Source organism: Rhinolophus ferrumequinum, chromosome X (genome assembly GCF_004115265.2).
Source record: "Rhinolophus ferrumequinum isolate MPI-CBG mRhiFer1 chromosome X, mRhiFer1_v1.p, whole genome shotgun sequence".
NCBI classification, from domain to species: Eukaryota; Metazoa; Chordata; class Mammalia; order Chiroptera; family Rhinolophidae; genus Rhinolophus; species Rhinolophus ferrumequinum.
Window position 1 is genome coordinate 1,745,506 of NC_046284.1, and position 14,965 is coordinate 1,760,470.

General features: G+C 56.6%; 1 protein-coding gene across 3 annotated transcripts; it reads left to right on the forward strand.

Moving 5' to 3' along the window:
* The first annotated feature begins 71 nt into the window (after positions 1–71).
* On the forward strand, positions 72–13,792 carry ZMYM3 (zinc finger MYM-type containing 3). Of its 3 annotated transcripts, XR_004423225.1 has the most exons (25): positions 98–392; positions 1,138–1,820; positions 2,780–2,823; positions 3,138–3,204; positions 3,603–3,897; positions 4,115–4,292; positions 4,633–4,851; positions 5,140–5,290; positions 5,520–5,635; positions 5,794–5,880; positions 6,006–6,156; positions 6,331–6,503; positions 6,654–6,819; positions 7,231–7,328; positions 7,416–7,578; positions 7,819–7,931; positions 8,037–8,211; positions 8,391–8,537; positions 8,975–9,078; positions 9,444–9,612; positions 9,882–10,033; positions 10,549–10,663; positions 11,138–11,392; positions 12,137–12,254; positions 12,348–13,792. XR_004423225.1 is itself a non-coding variant. In XM_033108374.1 (22 exons), exons 2-21 carry the CDS (start codon positions 1,157–1,159, stop codon positions 9,983–9,985), a joined length of 3,390 nt encoding a protein of 1,129 aa, XP_032964265.1. In that variant the 5' UTR covers positions 101–392; positions 1,138–1,156; the 3' UTR covers positions 9,986–10,033; positions 10,549–10,663. The 3 variants fall into 3 exon arrangements, 2 of the variants coding, with proteins under 2 accessions (XP_032964279.1, XP_032964265.1); XM_033108374.1 differs by lacking the exons at positions 11,138–11,392; positions 12,137–12,254; positions 12,348–13,792 and having other exon boundaries at positions 101–392; positions 3,132–3,204; XM_033108388.1 differs by lacking the exons at positions 5,140–5,290; positions 5,520–5,635; positions 5,794–5,880; ... (13 more) ...; positions 12,137–12,254; positions 12,348–13,792 and having other exon boundaries at positions 72–392; positions 4,633–5,105.
* Positions 13,793–14,965: the final 1,173 nt, after the last annotated feature.

A 14,965-nucleotide genomic window follows, 5' to 3' on the forward strand; every position in this document is an offset into this window, starting at 1 on the left:
GTGGAAAGGGGGTGCCGCCTTTACCGGGGTCGGGCTACAAAGCTCCAGAGCCTATCTTTTCCTCCTCAACTAACGGGGCCCCGGGCGGGGGCTCAAGCTCCATCTCCACCGACTAAGCTCCACTCCGCAATTTCCAGGTGGCCGCTGGGCTGGGAGTCTCGCGCCGGGGGCCGGCGCTGTCTCGCGAGCCCCCTCCCGGAGCCAGCCAATGGGGTTGGTTACTGGAGCCGCCCGCCCGCCTGGTGCAGAGCGCTGGGCTCTGTGAGCGGCGCTGCCATTTAAAGGGGCCGCGACCCCTGTCCCGGCTGCTAGGGAGGGAGGTGGAGAAGGAGCGCGGGGCCGTCGCTGTCTGCAGTTCTAGGCTTGTAGCCGTTACACTAACCCTGCCGCAGGTAGGGGTCGGGCCTGATCAAGCCGAACCGAACCTGCTGGCGGGATCTCGCAGTAGCTGGGAGGGGGGTCTAAGGAGAGCTCGTAGCTCCAAAATGTCTTCCTGTAAATGCCTGAGGTGGGGGGTGGGCAACAGGAGAAGGAGGACTGGGGGAGCAATAGGAAAGGGGGACGGGGCCGAGGAAGTGGGCGACCCTGAAAGATAACTGGGGGGGAGGGGTTAGGAAGGGCAGTTTGTGGGGGCGAGGGAAGGACTGAGGGAGGACCATGCAGCGCGGGGCGGGGGGGTGGGGCCAGACAGGGTGGGTAACGACTGGGGAGCTGGGGGGCTCTAGGAGTGGGGGGGATAGAAACTGAGATCGCGGGGGCGGGAAAGGCTCCTGGTGGCAACGGCCCTAGGAGACTCTAAGGGGGCGTTCAGCCCGAGTGCGGGGGGCGAAAGGTAAGGGGGGAGGGGAGCTGGGAATTGCAGTGGGGTGGAGGGGGCAGGAGGACGGGTGGAACCACGGACTGCCCGGCGAGTGTGGGCACAGGGCCAGGGCGGGGAACGCCTCTCCCCACAGGGGGCGCTGTATGTGGTGGGGGGAGTGGTCACTGGACTAGAGCCTGTGGAAATGCTTCTCGTTTGCGGTGGGGGCTGTCCAGGAGAAGTCCAAGTGAATGATGGGGTGTGTCCCAGAGCCTATATAAGAAGGAATTGTGGTGAAGACCACCTCTTCTGCCCCCTCTTCTACCCCTGATCTACAGCCCATATCCAGTCATCCTCATGGACCCCAGGGATTTCCCCAGTCCGTTTGACCCATTGACCCTGCCAGAGAAGCCCCTGGCTGGAGACCTTCCAGTAGACATGGAATTTGGAGAGGACCTACTGGAATCCCAGACTGCCCCAACTCGAGGATGGGCTCCCCCTGGCCCTTCTCCATCCTCAGGAGCCCTGGACCTGCTTGATACCCCTGCTGGCCTGGAAAAAGACCCCGGAGTCCTGGATGGAGCCACTGAGCTGCTGGGGTTGGGGGGGCTGCTCTATAAAGCCCCCTCCCCCCCAGAGGTGGACCATGGTCCTGAGGGGACCCTTTCATGGGATGCAGGAGATCAGACCCTAGAGCCTGGACCAGGGGGTCAGACCCCTGAGGTGGTGCCACCTGACCCAGAGGCTGGGGCAAACCCCTCTTCACCCGAGGGGCTGCTAGAACCTTTGGCTCCAGATTCTCCAATAAACCTGCAGTCCCCACATATTGAAGAGGAGACCACCTCCACAGCTATAGGGAGAAGGGGCTCCCCTGGGCATGAGGAGGAGCTTCCCCAAGGGCGGCCACAGAGCCCAAATGGCCCCCCCAGCCCTTCAGTGGGAGAGACTCTGGGGGATGGAATCAACAGTTCTCAGAGCAAACCTGGGGGCCCTAGCCCCCCTGCACACCCCTCCTTGCCAGGTAGGTTGCCTACTCAGCTGGCGAATTGAGGCTGGGGAGAGGGGTTGGGGGAAGGAGGGGCAGCTGTGTGTTAAGGTAGAAAGTAAGGGGAGAAGGAAGAGGGTGGAGAGAGAGGAGGAGAAGGAGTTGGGGTTTGGAAGGGAGGGATGGAGGTGGTGGTGAGGAAGAGTAAGGAAGGTAAGGGTGGGAGAAGCTCAGCTGCTGTGGGGGAGGCATAGGGCTGAGGTTTCAGGGGCTGGATTGGAGGAGTGGATTTGGTGGGAAAGATGCCCATTTTCTTCCCCCAGTGGGTTTTTGGTGCCAGGTCCTTCCTTCAGGATTTGGGGAGGACCCCAGGCTTGTTGGTTCTCCGATCTTTCCAGCTGTTTTGTTCTAGATGAGAGTGGGGTTTCTGGGTTTGATGAATGATAAATAGGGTCATGAGTTCAGGGGATGGTAGAAATAAACGCAGGGCTTACCAGTCAGTGCCTGGGAGGGGAGGGGCAGGCTAGACTTGGAGACGCTCTGGTTTCTCCCTGATCTGCCTAGCGCTGTGGCCCTCCAGGCTGTGACCAGGGTCCCAGCAGTTATGTAACCACCTGAGTCCAGGGGACCTACCCGTACCTTACTGTGCCCTTCTCCCCTTCCTATCTACCTTTGGGGGACTTCATTGGTTTTTGTTGGTAAACTGTAAATTCTCCATGAAAGGTGTGTTACCTGTGTTTTCCTCAAGTCCCAATGATTGGGACCGACAGCTGGTGGGAAGGGTGGGGGTTTTCACGGACAATAGCTGCACCACCACCCTCCCCTCAGTGCAGAGCTCGAGGTAACCCTGAGAGGGGCCCCAAGAAGCCACAGGCACTCGAGTTTTCCCTTTCAGTTTTGAGTAAGTTCTTCCCCAGGAATGGAGGCGGAGGTTGGGCCAGGAGGGGCTGTGAGGGCAGGCTCAAGATTTAGGCTGCTTTCTGCTTCCTTTGCAGGAGATGGCCTGACTGGGAAGGCGAGTGAGAAGCCGCCTGAGAGGGTGAGGGGGAGGGGATTGGAAGGAGTCTGGTTCCCCCTATAGCTCTGGGGAGGACAGACCCTTCATTTTGCCTCCCAGATGTTCCGTGGAGGGCCGCGTGAGCAGTTAGGAGGAGGGAGGGAGCTCTTGTATCTCCTGCTTCTTAGGGAGAAAGTCCAGCTTCCTTTTCTCCCCTCCTGCGAAGGGCTGGGCCGAGGGTCCCTGCTCTCCCTCCCCCCCCATCTCTGCACCCCCCCAAGCCTGCACTAGTGCCGCTGGCCCTTCAGCCTGGCCTGGTGTCAGCTTTCCTTCCCTCCCGTGTTCCCAAGGTGCAGAAGAGAAGCGAGCGCGTTCGGAGAGCGGAGCCTCCAAAACCTGAGGTTGTGGATTCCACTGAGAGCAGTGAGTAGGACTTGAGGAAGTGTGACCGAGTGGGATGTGGCGCCACGGACCTCCTGGCTCCATGCGGAGTGTGAAGTGCCTCTCTCTGCTCTGGGTTGGCATGGGAACCAGGGGCAGTGGGGGAGACTGAAAACAAGAGCAGTGAGAATGGAGTTTCCTCTTTCAGCTGTGCCATCTCTGTCCCTGAAGAAGCCCTCCCTCCCCCTCCCTGGGAGATGACAGACTCACTAAGGGACAGTGACACCACTGGCCCACAATGCCAGTGCCATGTGCTGGGGTGGGAGGTAAAGGCAAGAACCAAGGGGATGCCATGAGCAGCCGGCTACCTGTTGGTGGGGGGGGGGGTTGGAGAGCTGGCCTGGTAGCCTTTTCTGATGCCCCCACCCCCACCCCGTCAGTTCCAGTGTCAGACGAGGATTCTGATGCCATGGTAGATGATCCGAACGATGAGGACTTTGTGCCATTCCGGCCCCGGCGCTCTCCACGCATGTCCCTGCGCTCCAGCGTGGCGCAAAGGGCCGGCCGCTCCTCGGTGGGCACCAAGATGACCTGTGCTCACTGCCGGACCCCTCTGCAGAAGGGGCAGACGGCCTACCAGCGCAAGGGGCTGCCTCAGCTCTTCTGCTCCTCATCCTGCCTCACCACCTTCTCAAAGAAGCCCTCGGGCAAAAAGACCTGTACCTTCTGCAAGAAGTACGTTCTGCTCTGGCCTGGCATGCCTGGGCCCCAGGGGCGTGGTACCGTGAGGCATGGGGCAGAGGAAACCAGCAGAGTGGGAGTGGGAGGGAGGCAGTTTGGGAAGGAGGTCTGAGCACACTCTGGCCGTGAATCCCAGGGAGGCATGGAAGCCGATGGCATGAGATGGCGGTGGTGGTACCGAGTGAATGTTCACACCCGTCCCCACCTGCAGGGAGATCTGGAACACCAAGGACTTGGTTGTGGCACAGACAGGTTCAGGGGGCTCCTTCCATGAGTTCTGCACGTCCGTCTGCCTCTCCCTGTATGAGGCCCAGCAGCAGCGCCCCATCCCCCAGGCTGGGGACCCCGCAGATGCCACTCGCTGCAGCATATGCCAGAAGACCGGAGAGGTGAGGAAGCTCCAGGGGCTGATGACAGAGCCTGGCCAGCCCTGACCCGCCCCTGCAATCCTGGGGCTGCAGGGGCCAGGCCCTGTGGAGGAGGGGTTGGGGAGGAAAGGCAGCCATCGGCGGGAGTGTATTCAAGGATAGAGCTTCTCCAGGATGTGTGCAGCTCGACTTCCTTCCCTCCCGGGACCTCAGCATCACGTCGGCAGCCTGATGCGCAGGTTGGGGGGTCCCTGGGCGCACGGTCTGCTGTGAAGGTCTAGGGTGAGGGTGGCAGGCTGTCCTTGCAGTGGGTGGGTGGTGGTGGCCAGGCCCCAGCTCAGGGCGTATGTGTGTGTGGCAGGTCCTGCACGAGGTCAGCAATGGCAGCGTGGTACACCGGCTCTGCAGCGATTCGTGCTTCTCCAAATTCCGGGCCAACAAGGGACTGAAAACCAACTGCTGTGACCAGTGCGGGGCTTACATCTACACCAAGACTGGGAGCCCTGGCCCTGAGCTCCTCTTCCACGAGGGCCAACAGAAGCGGTTCTGCAACACAACCTGCTTGGGGGCGTACAAGAAGGTGGGGCCGAGGGAGTAGTGCTAGAGGGCCTTGGAAGGGGGTGTGGTTCTTGGGCCATAAATAAAGGTGCCTGACAGGTCGAGAGCTGGGAGGAATAAAGCAAATAAAGGGGGTTTCAATTGTATCTGTTATGTTTTATTTTTGAAGCTGGCTGGTGGATACACAGGTCTTTGTTATATCATCATCTATACTTTTTTGTATGCTTGAAATATCTCATGTTTTAAAAATTTTAAAAATAAAAGTGAAGGGACAAATCCAGCCTCAGCCTCTCCTTCCCCATCCTCACAGAAAAACACACGTGTGTACCCATGTGTCTGGTGCAAGACCCTGTGTAAGAACTTTGAGATGCTCTCACATGTGGACCGTAATGGCAAGACGAGCTTGTTCTGTTCCCTCTGCTGTACCACCTCTTACAAAGTGAAGCAGGCAGGGCTCACTGGTAGGTGCCAAGCCCTCTTCTCTGAGACCCCTGCTGGTCTTCCTTCTACCCCATACTCCCCTCTTCTAAAGTAATCCCTGCTGCCCAGCCAGGCACATCTTCCCGGACTTCCTGTTCCTTCTCTGCAGCGCCTCACACCTCTGTGTGCTCTCTCTCTCTCTCTCTCTGTCTCTCTGTCTGTCTCTCTCTTCCTCCTTCCCTCTCTCTCCCCTTTCTTTCTATGCCCCAGGCCCTTCCCGACCCTGCAGCTTCTGCCGCCGCAGCCTCTCTGAGCCCTGTTACTACAACAAGGTCGATCGCACAGTCTACCAGTTCTGCAGCCTCAGCTGCTGGACCAAGTTCCAGGTACTTCAGGCCCTGGACCAGGGACACGGGTGTGGCACCCGAACAGGGTGTGAGAAGGGGGTCGGGAGGCATGGGCAGAGCAAGGAACAAGCCGGACTTCCTCTCCCCACAACAGCACACAGCCGTGCCCCTCCCTTACTTGTCTTCCTTCCCTCCAGCGCACAAGCCCTGAGGGGGGCATTCACCTGAGCTGTCACTACTGCCACAGCCTCTTCAGTGGCAAGCCTGAGGTCTTGGACTGGCAGGTAAGACCCCCACCCTGCCCACATGTTGCCACATGACCAGACATCTGTCTGAAGGGGTCCTTCCGCTTGGCTCTCGCCGGGTGCAGATGGCACAGCTCTCTCCCTGCCCTGTGCCCCCATCCCAGGACCAGGTGTTCCAGTTCTGCTGCCGCGATTGCTGTGAGGACTTCAAGCGACTTCGGGGTGTGGTGTCCCAGTGTGAGCATTGCCGGCAGGAGAAACTCCTGCATGAGAAGCTCCGATTCAGCGGGGTGGAGAAGAGCTTCTGTAGTGAAGGTAAGGGAATGGGGCACGGGCCAGTGGCGCAGAAAGGAGGCGGCTTGGAAGCGGGCCGTCAGTGGGGCTAGGGCTTCAGCCCGAGAGGCTGTTTGGGAGAGGCTGCAGGGGTGGCACCTTGAAGGGGTCAGGTCTCACAGCGTGGACATCTCTGTGTGTCTGCATTCTTTCCAGGTTGCGTGCTGCTATACAAACAGGACTTCACTAAGAAGCTGGGACTTTGCTGTATCACTTGTACTTACTGCTCCCAGACCTGCCAGCGCGGCGTCACCGAGCAACTGGATGGCAGCACCTGGGACTTCTGCAGCGAGGACTGTAAAAGCAAGTACCTGCTGTGGTACTGCAAGGTAAGGGGGCACACGGAGGAAAGTGAGCACGGCACGGAACACGGGCTGTTGTGTGGTGACCAGGTGTGGGCCGATCTCTGATCTCGGGGCCTCCGAGGGGCACAGCATGCTTTGGGGACTCAGGTCTGACCTTCCTGTCTGCACCCTCAGGCTGCCCGGTGCCATGCTTGTAAGCGCCAGGGGAAGCTGCTGGAGACCATCCACTGGCGTGGGCAGATCCGCCATTTCTGCAACCAACAGTGTCTGCTGCGCTTCTACAGCCAGCAGAACCAACCCAACCTGGACACTCAGAGCGGGCCCGAGAGCCTCCTGAACAGTAAGTCAGGCGGGGGCGCGCTCTCCTAACCCAAGCCCCGCCTCTCTCTGCTTCCTCTCTTGCTTTGCTGTCAGCCCTAGTTAGCGCTCCTGGTACCATGCTGTCTTGTAGCTTCTGGAATGTGCAGGTACTAGGGGGCATCTTGTTGAAAGGTTTCCAGAGGTAGAGTCCACTGATTTTCTAGAAATGATGTATTTTTAGGGAATGAGTACCTATCCAGGTAGGAGCAAAGAATCTTCTTGGCCACTGTTGCTGGGGCCCAGAGAAGACTAGACCTGGAGTGACGGGGAGGAGAAATTCTAGACTTCCCATTCGCATTTGACGTACCTTTAACGAAGCGCTGCTGGGAGCGGGTGAGGAAAACGGACAGCTAGTTCTGCAGAGGGAGCATTCCTTTGTTTTCATCTGTAGGTCAGGCTTCTGAGTCGAAGTCCCAGACACCCTCGCAAACCAAAGTGGAGAACAGCAATACAGTGAAGACCGCAGAGGAAACTGGGAATCCGGGCAAGGTCAGCGCAAAAGCCGGGGGTGGGGGGAGGATGGGCTCAGAGGAGGGTCGAGAAGTTGGTGGCACCGATGTTCCCTTGTCCCTGCAGATCCCTGCAAAGACCCGCTCGGCTCCCACAGCTTGCACCCCTCCTCCACCCCCACCACCCCCAGCAACACCCCGCAAAAACAAAGCGGCCATGTGCAAGCCACTGATGCAGAACCGAGGGGTCTCCTGCAAGGTGGAAATGAAGTCCAAAGGGAGCCAGACAGGTGAGCCAGGCCAGCGGGACACCACCGGCTGTGCTCGGCCGTCCTGGGCCTCCAGCCCTGGGCCTGTGTCCTGGATATGGCCGTCCTGGGATCACAGAGTGGCGGCTCAGCCTCTGAGGCAAGGGCCCTTTTGCGATGATGAGCGAGTGTGAGCACTTTTGGGGCGACAGGCCAGGTCAGGCCCTGGGTGGGACGTGACCTACCTGATGGGCTCTGAGAAGACCCCTTTCCTGTCAACAGAAGAGTGGAAGCCGCAGGTGATCGTGCTGCCCATCCCAGTGCCCATCTTTGTACCAGTGCCTATGCATCTGTACTGCCAGAAAGTCCCGGTGCCTTTCTCAATGCCCATCCCGGTGAGTTTCCCTTCCTTCTAGGATGGCGACCAGCCTGCCAGCCCTTCCTCTCAGCAGCTGGCCCTCTCGTGCTCCTTGGCGTTCAGTTGGGATTCGTGTCCCCAGGTGCCTGTGCCCATGTTCCTGCCCACTACCTTGGAGAGCACAGACAAGATCGTGGAGACCATTGAGGAGCTGAAGGTGAAGATCCCATCAAACCCCTTGGAGGCCGACATCCTGGCTATGGCAGAAATGATCGCAGAGGCGGAGGAGTTAGACAAAGCCTCGTCTGACCTGTGTGGTAGGCCGGGGACGGAGGCGATGAGGGAGCCAGGGTGCTCCCAGGCTGTCTGCCTGCGGGGGTGGACAGTGGCAACCTCGGTACCCAGCAGGATGGGGGCATAGTGGAGATGTGGCCCTGAAAGCCTGTGAGAGCGCTAGGCAGGAATTGCAGTGACAGCCGACTTCTCTGCCTCCCAGATCTTGTGAGCAACCAGAGTGCAGAGGGACTTCTGGAAGACTGTGACCTGTTTGGGCCGGCTCGAGATGATGTCCTGGCCATGGCTGTCAAGATGGCTAACGTGTTGGATGAGCCTGGGCAAGACTTGGAGGCTGACTTCCCCAAGAGTGAGTGGGATTCGAGGCGTGCCCACTAAGTACAGTGGCATTTGTGCCGTCAGGAAAGGAGGGTTCCCTGTGACCCTGAGCATGACCCTAGCAGTGCTGCTCGTGACCCAGCGACGGGGAGCAAGAGCAGAGATACTGGGTCAAGTGCCCAGTTTTCCACTTGAGTCTTGGTTTTGTTAATCGTGGTAAAACACATAAGCTGACACTTGCATTTTAAGCACGTTCACGTGTGCAGGTCAGTGGTGTTACAAGCGTTCTCTCCTTATGAGTCTGCATCTGTGTGCCTCTGAGTACATGCTTGGTCCAGCTTTGCTGGCTCCTGCGAGTACCGTGGGAGCTGTCTGGGAGGCTCATCTCCACTCAGGTGGGCAAGTAGCGGGTGGGAGGTACACGACTGAGATCTTACAAATTGATTCCCTTCCTTTCCCCTCCAACAGATCCTTTGGACATTAACCCCAGCGTAGACTTCCTCTTTGATTGTGGCCTGGTAGGGCCCGAGGACGTGTCTACTGAACAAGACCTTCCCCGCACCATGAGGAAGGTGAGGGCTGCAGCTGCTCTATCCACAGAGAGAGAGAGAGAGAGAGAGAGAGAGAGAGAGAGAGAGAGAGAGAGAGAGAGAGAGAGAGAGAGAGATTGTGCTTTCGTAGCCAAGTCAGTGGCTTTAGTTTGCCCTTCCCTGACCTCCTTTCTCCAGCACCGAGCAGTACTGAGGTGCAGCCAAACTTGGCTCTGTCCCCAGTTCACAAGATCATCGGAGGCTGGTCCCTCGGGCTCTGTGCTAAGGAAGCTTGCTGTCTTCTTCCATCAGTCCCCAGGCCCCTGGCGGTAAACACTGTCCTGACTAGCTTCCATGCTGCCCTTGGCCTTACCTCCACCACTCCCGTCCTCTCTCTTCCCCTGTAGGGTCAAAAGCGGCTGGTGCTTTCGGAGAGCTGTTCCCGGGACTCCATGAGCAGCCAGCCCAGCTGCACTGGGCTGAACTATTCATACGGTGTCAATGCTTGGAAGTGCTGGGTGCAGTCGAAGTATGCCAATGGAGAAACCAGCAAGGGGGATGAGCTGCGCTTCGGCCGTAAGTGTGGGCTGGGGACAGGCTTGGGGAGAAGCGGCAGGGCTGTCATAAGGCGTGAGCGCTTACGGGGGTCCCGTGAGCTGGGGAGGAGTAACAGAATATGGGGAGATGCTGTCTGGGTTTTCAAGGCTTAGGGCTTTTGTGCTCGTTGGTGCTCTGTTCTGGAGCAGGATGTGACTAAGGGATGAAGGGGTTAATGGTGGGACGAAATGAAATTCTCCATGTGACATTTTCTCAATCCCATCTACCTCCACTACACATCACTGCAGCCAAACCTATGCGTATCAAAGAGGATATTCTGGCCTGCTCAGCTGCTGAGCTCAACTACGGTCTGGCCCAGTTTGTGAGAGAAATCACTCGACCCAACGGGTGAACGATACGAACCTGACAGTATCTACTATCTGTGTCTTGGCATCCACAGGTACCCCTTGCACACCACCTGACTTGCCGTCACTGTCAACACGGCAGGCAGGGTTCCACCGGAAATGGTTCGGTACCACTCCCCACTCCACACCTGTCTGCTTCCCTGGGCAGACAGCCTTTCTGTCCTATTCCAAGCAGGACAAGATATGTCAATACCCCTCCTAAAGCTAAGCTGCATTGCAGTCTTCGTGCTCCCTGGGTCCCCATTGTGTCTCTCAGGGGATGGTAGGGCTGGGCCCCTTGGATGCTAGGGTACTGTGTAGTTCCCACTGGAGAGGTCTGGGCTTATGAAGGACCACCTGTGACCTCTCCAAGCCGCCGCCGCCTCCAGTGCGGCCTCGGTCCCCCAGTTGGAGGTATGCCTGGGGAAAAGCACTCTGGGTCACCCAGTCAGGCAGCAATTTTCCTCCATTTCCTAATTATCACAGTTGCCATGCCTGGGGCCTTTATCATCGCTGTGTTTTCCGCTAGGAACTCGAGTGTAGCTTCCTGTGTGTCTTTTTCTTTCTCCAGTACTTGCTGGAAAATAACCGAATGGTGAACATTTTCACGGACCTTTACTACCTGACTTTCGTTCAAGAACTCAACAAGTCTCTCAGTACCTGGCAGCCCACACTCCTCCCCAACAGTAAGGAACAGCCTTACTTAGCAGCCCTGTGCCATTTCCCAGTCTGCAGCTACAGCTTCCCGAAAGCCCTGGCCTCTTTGGTCTGCCACTCATCACGAGGGGTCTGCGGCAGGAGCGTGGAGCTGGGGGGCTCGGGGCTGAGGGTCTGTGTCCTTGAGCATGAGGAGGGCTCCAGACTCAGGTCTGAAGAACTATCTGGGACCACAAACGGTGGGCTGGGTTTCGGTGGTCATTGCAAAGGAGGAAGAATTTGTGGGACTGGAGGCTCACATCTCCCTGCCGATAATGTGAGGCCGCTGAGAGAAGCAGCAAGCGCCCTGTCCAGTCCTGAGCCACGTAGCAGGGTGCCAGGGTTTTCTGGACAGCGCTCGCTTGCCGAATGGAGATGCCTGTCCGCAGGGCATGTGGGAGCAGATGTGGTCAGGCCTGGGTGGGTGCTGGCTCCTGACCGGCCTCTCTCCTTGATCGTTGCAGATACAGTCTTCTCCCGAGTGGAGGAAGAACACCTGTGGGAGTGTAAGCAGCTGGGGGTCTACTCGCCCTTTGTCCTTCTCAACACCCTCATGTTCTTCAACACTAAGTTTTTTGGGCTGCAGACAGCCGAGGAGCACATGCAGCTCTCCTTCACCAATGTGGTGCGGCAGTCCCGCAAATGCACCACCCCTCGTGGCACCACCAAGGTGGTCAGCATCCGCTACTACGCCCCGGTCCGCCAGAGAAAAGGGCGAGGTACGACGCTGCCCCCCCTGAACTGCCAGCTTGGCCCAATCCTTTGCCACTGGCTTCCCCATCCTTCCACTCCTGCGTTTGCACAAAAGGTGAAAGCAGCCAGCCCTTCCATCCGATGGGCAGTGGCTGCTGCGTAAGCAAGTCCCAAGTATGGTCACCAGGCTTCCCGCCTTTCCTCATTTCAAGGCAATTTTCTTACTTGCCTGCTTTCTTTGGGGAAGAGCAGACACGTGGGAAGCTGCTGGGTGTCTCGGCTGTGGGGACAGTTGCCAGGCTGATTGACTGGCTTCCCATGGTTCTTTGCTGTTGCGCAGAACAGGAACCGGACCCACCCGAGTGCAGTCCCCATGGTCCGTTCTCTGGACTTGAGCTCCTACCTGGACTAGGGTCCTGGGGGCTGGGCCATCACAGTTTCTCTACCCCAGAAGGCAAGGACAAGCTCACAGTGGGGTCTGTTTTGTTACTTTGTGTATACAACTTCTGAGATCACCTCTTCAGGAAATCATTCTGGGGGAGATCATAAAGTAAGATGTTAGCCGTGCAAACCTAGGAGGGCTACAGAGCGACACCCCGACAGGACGTTGGCTGGTGGGGGGGACCCTGAGCCACTCTTCTGCCTTTATTTCTTTATCCGACTGTTCTGTGTGTCCTGAGGCCACCCCCCTGTGCCCTGCATGGTGTACTTGGAGGTGGCTCGTTGAGACTGTGCCTTTAACAAGTCTGGGTCATTTGCCTCCTCTGCAGACACGGGTCCAGGGAAACGGAAGAGAGAAGACGAAGCTCCTATCTTGGAGCAGCGTGAGAACCGCATGAACCCACTGCGCTGCCCTGTCAAGTTCTATGAATTCTATCTGTCAAAATGGTGAGTTGGCAAGTGACAGGAATGGCATTAGCGTGGGTGCCCAAGGGATCCACTTTGCCTCAGTACTGACATGCCCCACCCCTGCCATTGCAGTCCCGAAAGCCTCCGGACTCGCAACGATGTGTTCTACCTGCAACCTGAGCGCTCTTGCATCGCTGAGTCGCCTCTCTGGTACTCTGTGATCCCCATGGACCGGAGCATGTTGGAGAGCATGCTCAACCGCATTCTGGCTGTACGCGAGATCTATGAGGAGCTGGGTCGTCCTGGAGAGGAGGATCTGGACTGAGCCTGCGTGCTCTTCATCCATCCTTCGCACCAGTGTGTGGCCGGCAGCCACGCCCCACAGGGTGACTGGCCCAGGAACCAATGCTACTCCTTCTGAAGGGCCCTGGCTGCCCTTTTCTACTCATCCATTCCCTGCCTTCCCTAGGAACCCCTGGCTTTTACCAACTTCCATACCACTTGACAACAATGGGGCCCCAGTCCTCTGTGCTTGGGGGCTGGTCTCCCAGAGATGGGCAGAAACCATCTAGGCCATTCTCTTTGAACTTCAGAGTAAAGCCCTTCTCCTGGGGCCGCACTCTGGGTGGAGTGTTGCTAGCTCTGATGGTCCCATCCCACATAGGCAAAGCCCCTTGTTCCTAGGTTTGGCCAAGGGAAGAACCTAGCTGCCTTCTCTGCCCTGTGCCCATTCCCCTCTCTACTGTCTCCCAGTACCACGCTCAAGGGTCTTGTATGGAAGGTATGAAAGAATCTGAAAGTAACGAGGGGACCATTTACCTAAAACACAGAGCTTACACACACTTTCTCTCCCATAAGATAACTGGTTGTTGGAATCCCCTCACCACCTCGTTCCTCCTCCCCACCCCTGCCAGCACCAGTCCTGGGTGCTGCAATTTAAAAAGCTTCCAAATGCTTTCATTTCCTCAAAGGCAGAGAATGACTCTAAGTATGGGGAGCAGAGTCCTGCCCCCTTGGTTTATGTGTTTGTCTCTCTCTCTGCCATCTTGGCATGAGCCATGTGTCAACATGCTTAGCCCCCTTCTGTAACTGCCTCCCTTTAGTTCAGTGGACACAGTTCCCAAGGCAAAAACTACCTTCTGACTTGGGTTGGGGCTGGGTTCCCCACTCTTGTTCTTCCCCCATCATAAGAGCCAGGCTAAGCCTGTGGGGGCCCTGGGTCATGCAGGATGGGCTCTGTGGTCAGGATAGGTGAGGAGCTGTGGGCATGGGTCCTGCCCCTAATGCCTACATTTTTTCTCTTCCCCATCTTGCCTTTGTAGTTCCAGAAAACTGTTAGCATCCGGCAAAGGGGGTACCCAGTTCTTTCCCTGTTGGCTTTGCTGTTCCCCAGCCTTTTTGTGTTTTTATAACTGTCACCAGTTTAGCCACTGTTTAAATTGTATATATTGTTCTGAGGTGCCTGGCCTGTCCCTTCAGTGAGCCATGCCCGCCCTTGTGTTGTAGTGAGAAGCTGTTGTCACAACTAACCTTCTGTCTCTGGAATTGTTTGTTTCAAATAAAGAGTTAAAATTGTTTTTTGCCTTCTATGGGGGAGGGAGAGCAGTGTTTGGAGGGGGGAGGGACATAGAGGACAACTGGCAGGTCTCTCAAGATGTGAAGAAGGGAGGTGTCCCACCCCAGTTTGAGAATCATTTGTAGCCACCTCACTGAATGAATCCACTAGGAATATGGTCCTTTTTATAGCAAGTTTCCGAACACTTAAGGGAAAAAATTAATTCCATAGCTATCTTTTAAAGACCTACTATGTTTAAGGACCTAGATTAGACACTTCAGAGAAGACAAAGATTAATTCGACCAGGATCATATCCCCAGCAGGCAGAGCAGAGGAATAAGGGACTCATTTCAGGTTTACAGGAAGGTCATATGCGAGTTCTCTGAGGGAGGTGGCATTTGACCTGGGCCTCCCGAGAGTAAGTGGGAGGCGTTGGGGATCAGCATAACCAAAGGCTGTGATTTTCCAACCAAGGAATGACAGGATCAGATCTGTTGCTTTAGGGAGGAGGTCCCTAGAACAATGTGAAGGAGGGGGCAGGGGCAGCTCTACAGATCCGGAGATCAGTGAAAGGAGGGTGGCTAAGAGTCTGTGGGCCTCAATGGGGGCGGTGCGGAGAGAGAAGGAAAAGGGAATGGATTCAAATGAGTTTCAGACATTTTGAAGGTCAAGTCTGCTGGCTCTGGGGGAGGGAAGAATTGGGCATGAAGCATCAATGGCAGGTTGGGAGAGAGATGCCTTTAACAAAGTTGGGAAAGGGGGGCATATTGAGCGGCGGGGGCGTGTTGAGCGGCGGGGGCTAGGAAGAGGTTGGCAAGTTGAGGTTTTGATCACATTGGGTTCGAGACTCCATTGAAACATCCATGTGGTGAGCTGTGCAACATGGCATAGCAGAAAGAACACTCCAACTTGAGTTTTTAGTCATAGCCCTGCCACTGGAACTTGGGCAAGCCTACCTTTCTGAGCCTCACCTACAAAAATGCACTTATATTCTGCCCTGATTTTCTCACAGAATTTTGTGAAGGTCAGATGAGAAAATGGGTATGAAAGAGTACTATTGACACTAGATGTTACCATATCTACTAGGCAGGTGGAAATATGGGCATCTTAATTTTTTGCAGCTTTATTGAGATATAATTGGAATACAACATTGCCTAAGTTTAAAGTGTACAATATGATGATTTGATACAAACAT